Here is a 14,913-nt window from a genome sequence, read left to right on the forward strand (position 1 = left end):
TGTCTGAGACTATCCCTCCATCTCCTGCGCCCTCACAGAGTTCTGAAACATGACTGGAATACTGGGTTCTAATCTCAGCTCTGCCACATGTCTGCTGTGTGACCTTGGGAAAGTCACTTAAATTCTCTGGGCCTCAGTTACCTCATCTGTAAAATGGAGCTTAAAGCTGTGAGCCCTAAGTGGGAAATGAACTGTATCCAACCTGATTATCTATGTGGCAGTAAAGGGCCTGGCAGTGTGGCATATATTATATATACTATATATATATATATATATATATATATATTCATATATATATGAATGAGCAACTGTATATGTATATAGTTGCTCATTCATTCATTCAATCATATTTATTGAGCATTTACTGTGTGCAGAGCACTGTACTAAGCGCTTGGGAAGTACAAGTCGGCAACATATAGGGATGGTCCCTACCCAACAATGGGCTCACAGTCTAGGAGGGGGAGAAGGGTTGTTGTCTTATGCTGTCGAGTTGTGTCCGACCCATAGCGATGCCATAGATACATCTCTCCCAGAACGTCCCACTTCCTTCTGCAATCGTTCTGGTAGTGTATCCATAGCTCACCTCCTCCAGGAGGCCTTCCCAGACTGAGCCCCTTCCTTCCTCTCCCCCTCGTCCCCCTCTCCATCCCCCCATCTTACCTCCTTCCCTTCCCCACAGCACCTGTATATATGTATATATGTTTGTACATATTTATTACTCTATTTATTTAATTATTTATTTTACTTGTACATATCTATTCTATTTTATTTTGTAGTATGTTTGGTTTCGTCTCCCCCTTTTAGACTGTGAGCCCACTGTTGGGTAGGGACTGTCTCTATATGTTGCCAATTTGTACTTCCCAAGCGCTTAGTACAGTGCTCTGCACACAGTAAGCACTCAATAAATACGATTGATGATGATAGAGTTTTTTTGGTTTACTATTGCCTCCTTCCGTGCAGTTTGTCCCACATGGGGCTCACAGTCTTAATCCCCATATTACAGATGAGGTAACTGAGGCACAGAGAAGTTAAGTGACTTTCCCAGAGTCACCCAGCTGACAAGTGGTGGAGTCAGGATTAGAACCCACGACCTCTGACTCCCAAGCCCGTGCTCTTTCCACTAAGCCTTGCTGCTTCTCTGGCTTAGTGGATAGAGTCCGGATCTGGAGTCAAAAGCACTTGGGTTCTAATCCCGGCTATGCCATATGTCTGCTGTGTGACCCTGGACAAGTCACTTCACTTCCCTGTACCTCAGTTCCCTCATCTGTAAAATGGGGATAAGAATGTGAGCCCCACGTGGGACAGGGACTGTGTCCGACCTGATTAACTTGTATCTACCCCAGTGCTTAGAACAGTGCTTGGCACATAGTAGGACCTTAACAAGTACCGCGACTATTGATTTTTATTATCTGTAAAATGGGATTTAACGCTGTGAGCCCCAAGTGGGAAATAGACTATATCCAACCTGATTATCTATGTGGCAGTATGGTGCCTGGCACATAGTAAGTGTTTAACAAACTAAGCTCACTGTGGGCAGGGAACGTGACTACCAGCTCTGTTATATTGCCAACTGCTTAGCACAGTGCTCTGTACACAGTAAGAGCTCAATCAATAGGATGGCTTGATGAACAAATACCATAAAAAAAAAATAGTCTTGTGGATCCTCTGCATCCTGAGCCAGGAGCCAGCATCTCCCCATCTCTGTCAGTACAGCTGCTTCCACAGCTCTTCATTTAGGAATTTCAGGAAAGAGGTTCCCCGCAAGGAGCAAGAGATATGGCTGCAGTGTCTATCCTCCCCACCAGGCAGCTCTTACCTGGAGGGTCCGTGTCGGTCCCGAACTCTAACTGTGAGTGTCTGGGCTCCTCATCTGTCACTTGTCTCCTCTTTGCAGCAGGAAACACCCAAGCAGAAGGGAGAAAAAAGTGAGGTTCAGAGCTTGGGGTTCCTAAGAAAGGTTGGCATGAGCTGGAATCCTGTTTTTCTCTCCCAGGGGCAGTGTGGGAAGGAGTTGGGCTTGTGGCAGGACTATTTGAAGGAGTCTCTGGGCCCCTGGGGCCCCTGATCCTCCCAGGCCATGATTCCCTGAGCTCCTTGTTAGAGACAAGGACTCAGCATCTCGTCTTCACCCCATCCCCACTGTTGAGGGAGATATTTCAGATGATTGCTGACCATAGTAGTGTTGATTGGTGGCAGTGGGGAGGGATGAAATCTCATTGAGGACAGGGCCCTGCTGCTCTCCTGTTGGAGAGAAAGCACCACCATGGGCCAGGATTTTCTGGGACCCCCTTCCTAGTTAGCCCCCTTTCTCAAGGTGTACTCCTGAAAGACTGCCTCTCTCTTCCAAACTCTCCTCACAATAATTGCAATGCCTGGCACATAGTAAATGCTTAAGAAATAACATTATTATTATTGTTACTATTAATTGTCCTAACCTGGGCTTCAATAACAGTGAGAAGAAAGAAAGAGAGACATGTGGGTCTAAGATATCTGTACAGTTCACCCTGTGATGTGTAGGGAAGAGGAGACTTGGACATAAGCACATAAAACCATACATAATGCCATTACTGTGGTAGCCCAGTGGCCCATCCAACCCAGGGCTCTGCCAGTGGCATCAGAACTCTTGAAGGAATTGTATGATGGTTGTCCTCCTGGATAGGGTAGAGTAGTGACCCACCCATTATGCTTCCCACCATCATGCTTCCCACCTTCCTGTACTCCTGGAAACTTGCTGCCCACCAAAAGGGTCTTACTGAGCTGCTGCCCAGCCATGGCCTGTGGCTCTGGCAGCAGATGAGGGAATCGTCAGAGTTGACCACAGACAACCTTGCTTCTCCCCTCTTCTCCCTTCTTTCACTAGTTTCAGCAAATCTCATCTTCTCCTCTGGCTTCATCTCTGCTTTTACCCAAGCTCCATTCTTCCCAATCTGAAATCAACATCTTTTGATCCCATGTCCCCTCCAGTGTGGTCTAGTGAAGACAGCTTGGTCCTGGGAGTCAGAGGACCTGGGTTCTGCCACTTGCCCACTGGGTGAGCCTGGGCAAGTTACTTAATTTCGCTTTACCTCAGGTTCCTCATTAGCAAAATGGAGTTTAAACACCCCTTCTTAGACTGTGAGCCCATGTGGGACAGGGACTGAGTCTGATCCATTTATTCGAATCTATCCCAGGGTTGAGTAGAGTAAGCACTTTACCAATACAATTATTATTATTATCCCATCTCATCAGCAGTACAACACCATCAATAACATTCATTGGTTGCTGATTTTGTGCAACTGAGTGCCAAAGGATATTTGAAAAGTAGAATAACACAACAACCCTGCCTTCAAGGAGATTATATTTACAGGGAATATGTCTATTAAATTGTACTCTCCCAAGTGCTCAGTACAGTGCTCTGCACACAGTAAGCATTCAATAAATAAGATTGACTGATTAATGGACAGTGACACAAACATACCCAAGAAAAAGAGGCAAGAGCTTAAAAGAAATAAACTTACAGGTGGGTTTAAACAGACAAAGGAAGAAACAGAGACAGTAGTGGATTAATCAGGAAACACATCTTGTAGGAGAAGGGATTTTGTAGGGATTTTGAAGAAGGTGAGGGATGTAATTAGATCAAGTAAAGTTGGGGTGGGGGGCACTCCAGGTAGGGAGAATAGGTCACTTACAAGACTGGAAGGGGAGATGTGGTGGACAGCTGGGGCTGAGTGAAAAGCATGACCTGGGTTGGGGTAAGAGAAGATTTCAGCCCCGGGGTGGAAACCAACTTGTGGAGACTCTTGAGCCTGATGGTCAAGAATTAATGTCAAATGTGGGCAGCCATTGGGAACCACTGGGGCTGTTTGAAACTGAAAAGATCAGGACTCATCACTCTGGAAAAATGAAGGCTGATTCTAAGTTTTCAAAATCAGGAAGGGAACAGAAAGGGAAGGTGGAAAATTGTTGTTCACCACATCCCAATAAGTTAATTGAGTAGGGCACCCCCTAAAACTCTAAGTGGCAGATTCAAAACATACTAAAGGAAACACTACTTCTCTCAGCTGGTGACAAGTTTAGGGGTATAGATTCATCCATTCTTTGTGCAGAAACGCTCTGGGCATGTTACTCCACTCCTCAAAAATCTCCAGTGGCTACCAATCAATCTATGCATCAAGCAAAAACTCCTCACTCTCGGCTGCAAGGCTCTCCATCACCTCACCCCCTCCTACCTCACCTCCCTTCTTTCCTTCTACAGCCCAGCCCACACCTTCCGCTCATCTGCCACTAACCTCCTCACTGTGCCTCGTTCTCGCCTGTCCCTCCATCGAGCCCCCGGGCCACGTCCTCCCCCTGTCCTGGAATACTCTCCCTCCGCACATCTGCCAAGCTAGCTCTCTTCCTCCCTTCAAAGCCCTACTGAGAGCTCACCTCTTCCAGGAGGCCTCCCCAGACTGAGCTCCCTCCTTCCTCCCCCCATCCCTCCCACCCTACCTCCTTCCCCTCCCCACAGCACCTGTATATATGTTGGTACAGATTTCTTACTCTATTTATTTTACTTGTACATATTTACTATTCTATTTATTTTATTTTGTTAATATGTTTTGTTTTGTTGTCTGTCTCCCCTTCTAGACTGTGAGCCCGCTGTTGGGTAGGGACCGTCTCTATATGTTGCCAACTTGGACTTTCCAAGAGCTTAGTCCAGTGCTCTGCACACAGTAAGCGCTCAATAAATACAATTGAGTGAATGAATCCATTCAATCGCATTTATTGAGCACTTACTGTGTACAGAGCACTGTACTAAGCACTTGGAAAGTAAAATTCAGAAACAGAGACAATCCCTGCCCCCAACAAGCTCACAGTATAAAAGTGGAGGGGTGGGTGTGTGTGTGTGTGTGGGGGGGGGATTTAAACCCATAATGGGTTCCTGGAGGGCAAACTGGAAATGTAGAGGGAAAACGTTAGGGTCGGCAGCTGCTTCAGACCTTTAGTTAGTCAGGAAGGCAAACATTTCATTGTTCTTCCAAATGTCCTTTTGTCACTATCAGATGCAGAATATGGAGCTGGATGTGCCCTTGATTTGACCATGTTTCAGATTAGGGTCAGGGTGAAGTCAAATCTAGGATAGGCATAAGGGTTATGTTGCCAGTTAGAGCTAAAATTAGGAAGATAACAAGGGCTAGGGCATGTGTTTATTTTAGGTCTGAGGATGTTTGGGGCTGGGCTTCGGTTAGAAGTGAAGGTTGGGTCCAATGATATGACTTGCACCACAGAGACTGATCATAAACGTGGCCATAATCTCACTACAGCCTGAAGAATTCTTTCAACAATGGAAATATGGAGCAGGTTGGGCCCACCAACAATTAGCATTAGTTGAAGCTTAAATTTGGATGCTTTATTTTTGGAAATTTAGGCTCATCTATCCCCATATTAAAGAACAAATCCTTGACACTTCAGAGAACCCCATTCTCAACAGTGGAAGGAGAGTTCAGTGGATCGTTGATTTTTAAATTTTTTATGGTACTTGTTAAGCACTTACCATGTGCGAGGCTCTGTACTAAGTGTTGGGGTAGATAAAAGATAATCAGGTTAGACGCAGTCCCCGTTCCACATGGGGCTCACATTCTAAATTGGAGGGAGGAGGATTTTATCCCCATTTTACAGATAGGGTAACTGAGGCAAAAAGAAGTGATTTGCCCAGGGTTGTTAGGGTTAGAATCAGATCCCCTGACCCATACCAGTCTAAACTCACACCCCTATGCAGATGGAAAGTGCTTACAACCATCCTGGGGATCTGGAAACCACCAATTTCCCAAAATACTTCTGCCAATGGATGCTCTTCTAGTCTACAAGGAAAGCTTTGGTGTCCCCTGGAGGTAATTATGATGCATTCAATCACAGTAAATTGATGATAACGATTGTTACCCATTCCTAAAAAACATAATCTGGGCAAATTTGATCAGTAATATTGAAGTTTTGTTAAACTTGAGTAATCCACCAGATATGCTGCCTCCCAAGTCCCAAGAGTGGGAGTCAAAGTCCCTGAGAGAAGAGAGTTTTCCTCCTGATGAGCTTTCTCAGGGCCCATTTCATGTCCTTGTTCCTTAGGCTGTAGATGAAGGGGTTCAGCATGGGGGTGACCACAGTGTACATCACGGATGCTATCGAGAGCTGTCGGGATGCATGGGTGTATGTGGGACTGAAGTAGACCCCAAAACCAGTGCCATAGAACAAGGAGACTACGGACAGGTGAGAGCCACAGGTGGAGAAAACTTTACTTCTCCCCACTGCGGATGGGATAATCAATATGGTGGAGACAATGCGAGTGTAAGAGAATAGTAGGCCGATGAGGGGAACTATACCCAGCACCACTAGCAGTGTAAACAGCATTGCAACACTGATGAGGGTGTCAGTGCAGGAAAGCTTTAACACCTGCTTAATTTCACAGAAGAAGTGAAAGATTTCATTGTCTCCATAGAAGGATAATTGAAACAATAATGAAGTATGTCTTATGGAATTGAGAATACTGACAATCCAGGACCCAGCAACCATCTGGGCACAGAGCCTTGGGCTCATGATTATGGTGTAGTGGAGGGGGTGACATATGGCCACATAGCGGTCAAAAGCCATCCCGGTGAGAAGAAAGTGGTCTATGCTACAAAATAACATAAAAAAATTCATTTGTGCCAAGCAGCCACCATAGGATATAGATTTGCTGTGGGTCTGGATGTTGGCCAGCATCTTGGGGACCGTAGTGGACAGGAAGCAGATGTCGGCCAGGGAGAGGTTGGTGAGGAAGAAGTACATGGGGGTGTGCAGGTGCGGGTCGGAGCCGATGGCCAGGATGATGAGCAGGCTCCCCAAGACCCCGAGTAGGTACATCCAGAGGAACAGCACAAAGAGGAGCTGCTGCTGCTCTGCCCGGTCAGACAATCCCAGGAGGAGGAATTCCGCAATGCTGGTTTGGTTTCCCCTCTTCATGGGGCCGGAGGATCTGTTGGGGGAGATGAGGCAAGGGAATGGGATGATGGAGCAATTAGACTTGCTTCAGGACAATTTCCCCTTTCTCCACAAGTGGCTTGGAGTCATTTGGGAATGGAACTACATAAAAATTGTGAAAGCCCTTAAGGGACAGGGTCTGTGTCTAATTCCCACTTTTTCCCAGTGTTTAGTATAGTGCTTACTATGTACCAAATTCTGTGCTAAGCATAGTGCACAGTGGCATAGTTCATAGCAGCAGTCATCATCATAAATGGTATTTATTAAGTTCCTACTGTTTGCAGGGCTTGGGAGAGTAATAATAATAATAATGATGGTATTTGTAAAGCGCTTACTATATGCCAAACACTGTTCTAAGAGCTGGGGTAGGTATAAAGTAATCAGGTTGTCCCACGCGGGGCTCAAATTCTTAATCCCTATTTTATAGATGAGGTAACTAAGGCACTGAGAAGTTAAGTGACTTGCCCAAGTCACGCAGCTGACAAGTGGTGGAGCTGGGATGGGAACCCACAAACTCTGACTCCCAAGCCTGGGCTATTTCCACTAAGCCAGAATACAATATAACAGAGTTAGTAGACACATTCCCTGCCCACAATAAACTTTCATTCTAGAGGGGTAGACAGACATTAATATGGGTAAATAATTTATAATATAGGATTTATATATATATATATATATATGTTTATAGCTAAATATATTACTATTACTACATAAGTGGTACACAGTGGCCTCTCCCTATATTGGGGTCATGGCCGATGAAGTGACATAAAAAGGGGTTGAAGCTGGAAAAGACAGAGCCATACTGCTGAACTGAATCACCTAGGTAGCTCTGGGCCTCATTTCCATCAACTTTCAGCTCCTGTGTTATCTTTCCTAGGCTTCGGTGCCTGGGCATAAAATTGGGCTGATCCTCACTTGAGTTATGTTGGGCAACAGCCTCACCTGAATCAGTCCAATGATCTATTCAATACAGTAGACAGTGGCAACAAAAGATGCTTGCAGGAAAGCGTATCATGGTTGCCATCTTTGACATCCATCCTCATGGAAGGTATATGGCTTCTTCCTACCTTTTCCTTTCATGACCTATTGTGGACCTTGCAAGCAAGAATTTTCCCAGTTACTCCAATCCAAAGCCCCAACCTTCTGAATCTACTGGTAGCCCAACTATTGGCTAGTCTAAGAAACTGTGTTTTTTATTCTAGAGTTTGGAAATCATGGAAACGTCATGGAGGAGTTCAGTTAGGGTCTGAAATTGGACCTTTGGTATTTTGGACAGCTATTTGGTACTGCTTGCCGAATGTTAAGTAACTGTTAATAATTTAACAGTTATTTAATACAGTGCCCTGCACAAAGTAAGCACTCAACAAATACAATTGATTAATGGATTATTATTACTTAGCAATATCATCCTTATCCTTAGACTAATTGCTTAGGCATAGAAGTGAGCTCAACAGTATAAAAATTCCCATGATGTCCTCTGGAAACCATTTATGAAAGAGATGTGGCATTAAAGATTTGCTAGTCCTCTTTGAACAATAGATTACACATTCTTCTCAGGACTTCATCAGTCCTTACTGATTGCCAGATACTGTGCTGGGGTAGGTACAAGATAATCAGATCAGACAGAGTTCTTGACCCTCATGGGGCTCACAGTCTAAGAGGGAGAGAGAACAGGTATTATATTCCCATTTTACAGGTAAGGGAATTGAAACACATGGAGACTAAGTGACTTGTCCAAGGTCACTCAGCAGGCAAGAGGCAGAGATGGGATTCCAGTCCATATTTCATTTTGCTGCTCAGATCATTTATCTAAAAAAAAATTGTTCGGTCCATGTTTCCCTACTCCTCAAGAACCTCCAGTGGTTGCCCATCCACCTCTGCATTGAACAGAAACTCCTTAACATTGATTTCAAAGCACTCAATCGTCCTACCTTACCTCACTGATTTCCTGCTACAACGCAGGCCACACACTTTGTTCATTCATTTATTCATTCAATCCCCTGAGGTAGCTCTTACCTGGAATGTCCGTGCCGGCCTCTGACTCTGAGTGAAGGAAGGGGCTTCTATCTTTTATTTGTCTCCTCTTTGCTGCAGCAATTGTCCTGCTCAGAGTGCAGAGTTCCTAAGCAAGGCTGCTGCAAGCTGGAATCTTGTCTCCACATCCACAAGGTAGTGTGGGAGGGAGGGGGCTCGAGGCAGGACTATTTGCAGGAGTCTCCGGGCCCCTGGGACCACCATTCCACAAGTCCCAAGCTCCTTGTTAGAAACAGTGCTCTGCATATAGTAAGCACTCGATAGGTATGATTGATGAATTAAAAAACAAACAAACACTCAGTGCCTTATCTCTGTCCCAGCCCCTCTGGGCTATAATGGAGGGATTCAGATGCCTTATCCTGGTCCCCATCCAGGCTACCCATCAGACTGCTGTTGATTGCAGGTGGGGCTCTGGATGCAATGAGATTTGATGTCAAGTGCCTGGTACAGTATTCTTCATACAGAAGACAATAAATAGCAATGATGATTATGATGATAAGGATGATGTCAATGGCAACCAATAATCTCCATACCATTCTTATCAGAGAAGAGACATAAGATCACTGTGGAGAGGGAATACATCCACTTATTGTTATATTGTACTCTCCCAAGTGCTTAGTAAAGTGCTTTGCACACAGTAAGCGATCAATAAATACTATTGAATGAATGAATGAACTAGATCATCATCATCTTCATGATCGTCATAATTATGGTTTGTTTTTTTTGTTTTTCGGGTCTTTATTAAGAAGCAGCGTGGCTTAGTGACAAGGGCCCGGGCTCCGGAGAAAAGGTTGTGGGTTCTGATCCCAGCTCCACCACTTACCAACTGGGTGACTTTGGGCCAATCACTTCACTTCTCTGTGCCTCAGTTACCTCATCTGTAAAATGGGGATTAAGACTGTGAGCCCCACGTGGGACAACCTGATTACCATGTATCTACTCCAGCGCTTAGAACAGTGCTAGGCACACAGTAAGCGCTTAACAAATACCATCATCATTAAGTGCTTACTATGTGTCAGACACTGTACTAAGCACTGGGCACTGTGGGCTGCTCTAAGCACTTGGAAAAATAAAACAGAAACGCAAGACACATTCCCTGCCCACAAGTAGTTTATACTCTACCATCTAAGCCATCGCTAAATAGCAGCTTCTCAATGAATGCTTTCTTATGATGTTATGGCCAGGTGCATTGGAAGAATTAACTCAAGGAAAAGAATTGCATTCCAAAACTAGTTTCCTTAAAGACAACATAGAATTTGTTGAAAAGACTAAACTAGAATTGGACTACCAAGCCCAAGTGGTAATAAATAAAGAGTCAGACAAGCTATCTTCCAAGCTGACATGACTGGCTATACTTTTAGGCAGTAAGGTCAGGGACTTGAAGTTCTCAAGACAGCCAGATGTTCCCAGTACTTGCCAGAATTTAGGTATACTAGTGATGTAAGATGCTTTACTAATGACTAGGAAACCAGAATAGAGGTTCCTGTATGAGTGGAAAGATTACAAGGCTAAAAGTGAGAAGACATGGCCCTAGTCCTGGCTCATCTATTGTTTAAATGTGTGACCTTGGGTAAGTCACCGAGCCTCTCTGTGCCTCAATTTCCCCTTTTCTTAAACTAGGCTAGTAACCTCTCCTCCCTGTCTCCATGGGGAAGGGGTGAAGATAAAATGAGGTAATATGGAAGAAAGCCCATTCAACTCTTTGAAAGGTGCTGTGCACATCCTGAATATTATCATCTTCTAGACTTTAGACTCCATGTGGATGGGGAATATGTCTACCAAATCTCTTTCAAGCACTTAGAACAGTGCTTTGCTCTATAAATATCATTGATTGATTGATTGTGTGATGTTCCACATCGCTTTCAGAGGAGATTGGCTCCAGATTTGGACCAGGAAATTATGCAGAAGGCACATCTTGTTGTAGCCACTGTGGAGGCACAGTACCACTTCATTCATTCATTCATTCATTCATTCATTCATTCATTCATTCAATCGTATTTATTGAGCGCTTACTGTGTGCAGAGCACTGTACTAAGCGCTTGGGAAGTGCAAATCGGCAACAGAGATGGTCCCTACCCAACAATGGGCTCACAGTCTAGAAGATAATAATGGTGGTATTTGTTAAGCGCTTACTATAATGAAGGCATTTTTTTGATGACATTTATTAAGCGCTTACTATGTGCAAAGCACTGTTCTAAGCACAGGGGGAGATACAAGGTAATCAGGTTGTCCCACGTAGGGCTCAGTCCTTAATCCCCATTTTACAGGTGAGGTAACTGAGGCACAGAGAAGTTAAATAACTTGCCCAAAGTCACACAGCTTGTGTCAAGCACTGTTCTAAGCTCCGGGGTAGATACAAGGTACTGCTCCCTATGGGGCTGATGAGCCAGGGGCAACCGAGGTGCTTCACCTTCATATGCCCCAGGACTTTACCTCCCTCAGCAAAACCGTCCCAGCTAACAGGAGAACTCAAACTGCTTCACCCTCTCACTCTCTCATTAAGCAATAACTCTGGCTAGTGCTCCCCAAAAGTGGGTATTCTGTGAAACCTCCCCCCTGCACCCCCAGAGGCACGGGAAGCATCCAGAAGGCTGGGGGAGGGTTGTTGCTAACGTACCCTCTCAGGGTTCAGCAGTGGATTAGGGAAGAGAGCCAATTGCTTCAATAACCTCCCCAAAACGAGGTAATGGGCTCACGCCCAGACAGATTTCCCAGATACCCCTCTTTATAGAAAAGAGACAAAAACATATTTTCTCTCTATATAAAAGTACCCAAGGCCTAGTCTTTGTTCTCATTGAGCAGGTAGTACATGATCAGAATGCAACCCCCTTTGCAGGACAGGGACTGTATCCAATGTGATTCAATTGTATATAACCGAGGGCTTAGTACAGTGCTTGGAACATGGTAAGTGCTCAGCAAATACCATGCTTACAGGCAATTTACATTTCAATCAATCAGTCATATTTATTGAGTGTCTACTGCGGGCAGACTAGACTGTGAGCCCGTTGTTGGGAAGGGACCATCTCTATATGTTGCCAGCTTGTACTTCCCAAGCACTTAGTACAGTGCTCTGCACACACTAAGCACTCAATGAATACGATTGAATGAATGAATGCAGAAACCTACGCATCAAGCTAAAACTCCTCACTCTTGGCTTCAGGGTGCTCCATCACCTCGCCCCCTCCAACATCACCTCCTTTCTCTCCTTCTACAGCCCAGTCCGCACCCTCAGCTCCTCTGCCACTAACCTCCTCACTGTGCCTCGTTCTCGCCTTTCCCGCCATCGACCCCCGGCCCACGTCCTCCCCCTGGCCTGGAATGCCTTCCTCCGCACATCCGCCAAGCTAGCTCTCCTCCTCCCTTCAAAGCCTTACTGAGAGCCCACCTCCTCCAGGAGGCCTTCCCAGACTTAGCCCCCTTTTTCTTCTCCCCATCCCCCTGCCCTACCTCATTCCCCACACAGCATCTGTATATATGTTTGTACAAATTGATTACTCCATTTGTTTTACTTGTACATATTAACTATTCTATTTATTTTGTCAATGATGTCCATCTAGCTCTCCTCTTCCCTTCAAGGCCCTACTGAGAGCTCACCTCCTCCAGGAGGCCTTCCCAGACTGAGCCCCCTCCTTCCTCTCCCCCTCCTCCTCTTCCCCATTCCCACCGCCTTACCTCCTTCCCCTCCCCACAGCACTTGTATATATGTATATATGTTTGTACATATTTATTACTCTATTTATTTATTTATTTTATTTGTACATATTCATTCTATTTATTTTATTTTATTAATATGTTTTGTTTTGTTCTCTGTCTCCCCCTTCCAGACTGTAAGCCCGTTGTTGGGTAGGGACCGTCTCTCTATGTTAGCAACTTGTACTTCCCAAGCGCTTAGTACAGTGCTCTGCACACAGTGAGCACTCAATAAATATGATTGAATGAATGAATGAATGTAGAACAGTGTATTAAGCGCTTGGGAGAGTACAGTGTAACAGAGTTGGTAAACACTTTTCCTGCCTACAAGGAGCTTACAGTCTAGAGGGGGAGACAGACATTAACATAAATTATAGGTATTTCCATAAGTACTATGGAGAAGAGGATGAAGTGAATATCAAGTGCTTACAGTGAGCCCATTGTTGGGTAGGGACCATCTCCATATGTTGCTGATTTGTACTTCCCAAGCGCTTAGTACAGCGCTCAGCACACAGTAAGTGCTCAATAAATACAATTGAATGAATAATGAAAGTGTACAAATACAAAGGTATAGGCCACACAGAAGGGAGAGGGAGCAGGGGACAGCCAGCGCACTTGACCCTAACAAGAATGGATTTTGACAAATGCGTTCTGTTCTCAAAAATGGTGATTGGTCTCACTCAAAGAGGATTCAAGACTCAAAAGCTGTTCCATCAGATCCTCCTTCCTTCCAGGACGCAGTAGAATGAATCACAGTCTTTGCATGAAGACAGTTTTCCCTCTGAACACATTTCTCAGAGCCTCTTTCATGTCTTTGTTCCTCAGACTGTAGATGAAGGGGTTCAGCATGGGGGTGACCACCGTGTACATCACGGAGGCTATCGAGCCCTTCCGTGATGCTTGGATAGATACGGGGCTGAGGTAGACCCCGAAACCAGTGCCATAGAACAAGGAGACCCCGGATAGGTGTGAGCAACAGGTGTTGAAAGCTTTATATCTTCCTTTGGCAGATGGGACTCTCAGTATGGTGGTTATGATGCGAGTGTAAGAGAAAATGATACCCACGAATGGAAAAATAGCCAATATAACTGTCAGCACATATAGCAGTACATCATTGATCAAAGTGTCTGTGCAGGAAAGCCTTAGGACCCGGTTAGGCTCACAGAAAAAGTGAAGGATTTCATTGTCTGTACAGAAAGATAATGGAAGCACCAATAATGTGTGAATCAGGGCATCAAGGCCACTGACACTCCAGGACCCAGCAACCATGAGGGCACAGAGCCGTGGGTTCATGATGGTGGTGTAGTGGAGGGGGTGGCATATAGCCACATAGCGATCATAAGCCATCCCAGTGAGGAGGAAATGGTCTAGACATACAAAGAAAAGGAAAAAAAAACATTTGGGCCAGGCAGCCAGCATAGGATATGGATTTATCTTGGGTCTGGAGGTTGGCCAACATTTTGGGAATCATGGTAGATAATATACAGGCGTCGGCCAGGGAGAGGTTGACGAGGAAGTAATACACGGGGGTGTGCAGGTGCGGGTCGGAGCTGACAGCCAGGACGATGAGCAGGTTTCCCAGGACCCCAAGCAGGTACATGCAGAGGAACAGCCCGAAGAGCTGCCGCTGCTCCACCCAGTCAAACAGTCCCATGAGGAGGAATATCGAGACGCTGGTTTGGTTCCCCTTCGCCATGGGGCCAGAGAATCTGCTGGGAGAGACATGGCAGGAGAATGAGATGACAGATCAATCACATCCTGGTTCTGCCTCAACCTAGATTCTATGTGGTTTAATGTGTGTATATGTGTGTGTGTGTTTTTTTTTGGGGGGGTGGGGTGTTATCATGGGCAGAGTAAACCGTGTAGAGATCCTGTCACTCAACTTCAGACCACCCCAGCTTTATTGGACACGTGGTTAGGAGACCTGGGGTCTGGCTGGAGATCTCGTTCATCTGAAATTCTCCCACTCCCACTCTCCAGCCTTCCTGGGTTCCTGGGTCTGCCCTATCTGGGCCCATGTGTGTGCCAGCACAGGGTGAAGCAGATTTATTCGATAGTATTTATTGAGCGCTTACTGTGTGCAGAGCACTGTACCAAGTTCTTGGAAATACAATACTGCCCTACCCCCCAGGCATAGCATTGGGCTCTCCCAGTCTGGCTGCTCCCCATTCTCCATGGAACGCCCCATCAGAGACTCAGAGCCCATCATCAGTG

The 14,913-nt window shown here is 45.4% G+C and overlaps 1 protein-coding gene and 1 pseudogene across 1 annotated transcript; both read right to left on the bottom strand.

Moving 5' to 3' along the window:
- Positions 1-6,009: 6,009 nt before the first annotated feature.
- Positions 6,010-6,957, bottom strand: LOC119923692 (olfactory receptor 7G3-like). The gene has a single exon (XM_038742998.1). It carries the CDS (start codon positions 6,955-6,957, stop codon positions 6,010-6,012), a length of 948 nt encoding a protein of 315 aa, XP_038598926.1.
- Positions 6,958-13,449: 6,492 nt separating this feature from the next.
- Positions 13,450-14,395, bottom strand: LOC119923681 (annotated as a pseudogene).
- Between the last annotated feature and the right edge of the window lie 518 nt (positions 14,396-14,913).

Source organism: Tachyglossus aculeatus, unplaced genomic scaffold (genome assembly GCF_015852505.1).
Source record: "Tachyglossus aculeatus isolate mTacAcu1 unplaced genomic scaffold, mTacAcu1.pri scaffold_218_arrow_ctg1, whole genome shotgun sequence".
Lineage (NCBI taxonomy): Eukaryota > Metazoa > Chordata > Mammalia > Monotremata > Tachyglossidae > Tachyglossus > Tachyglossus aculeatus.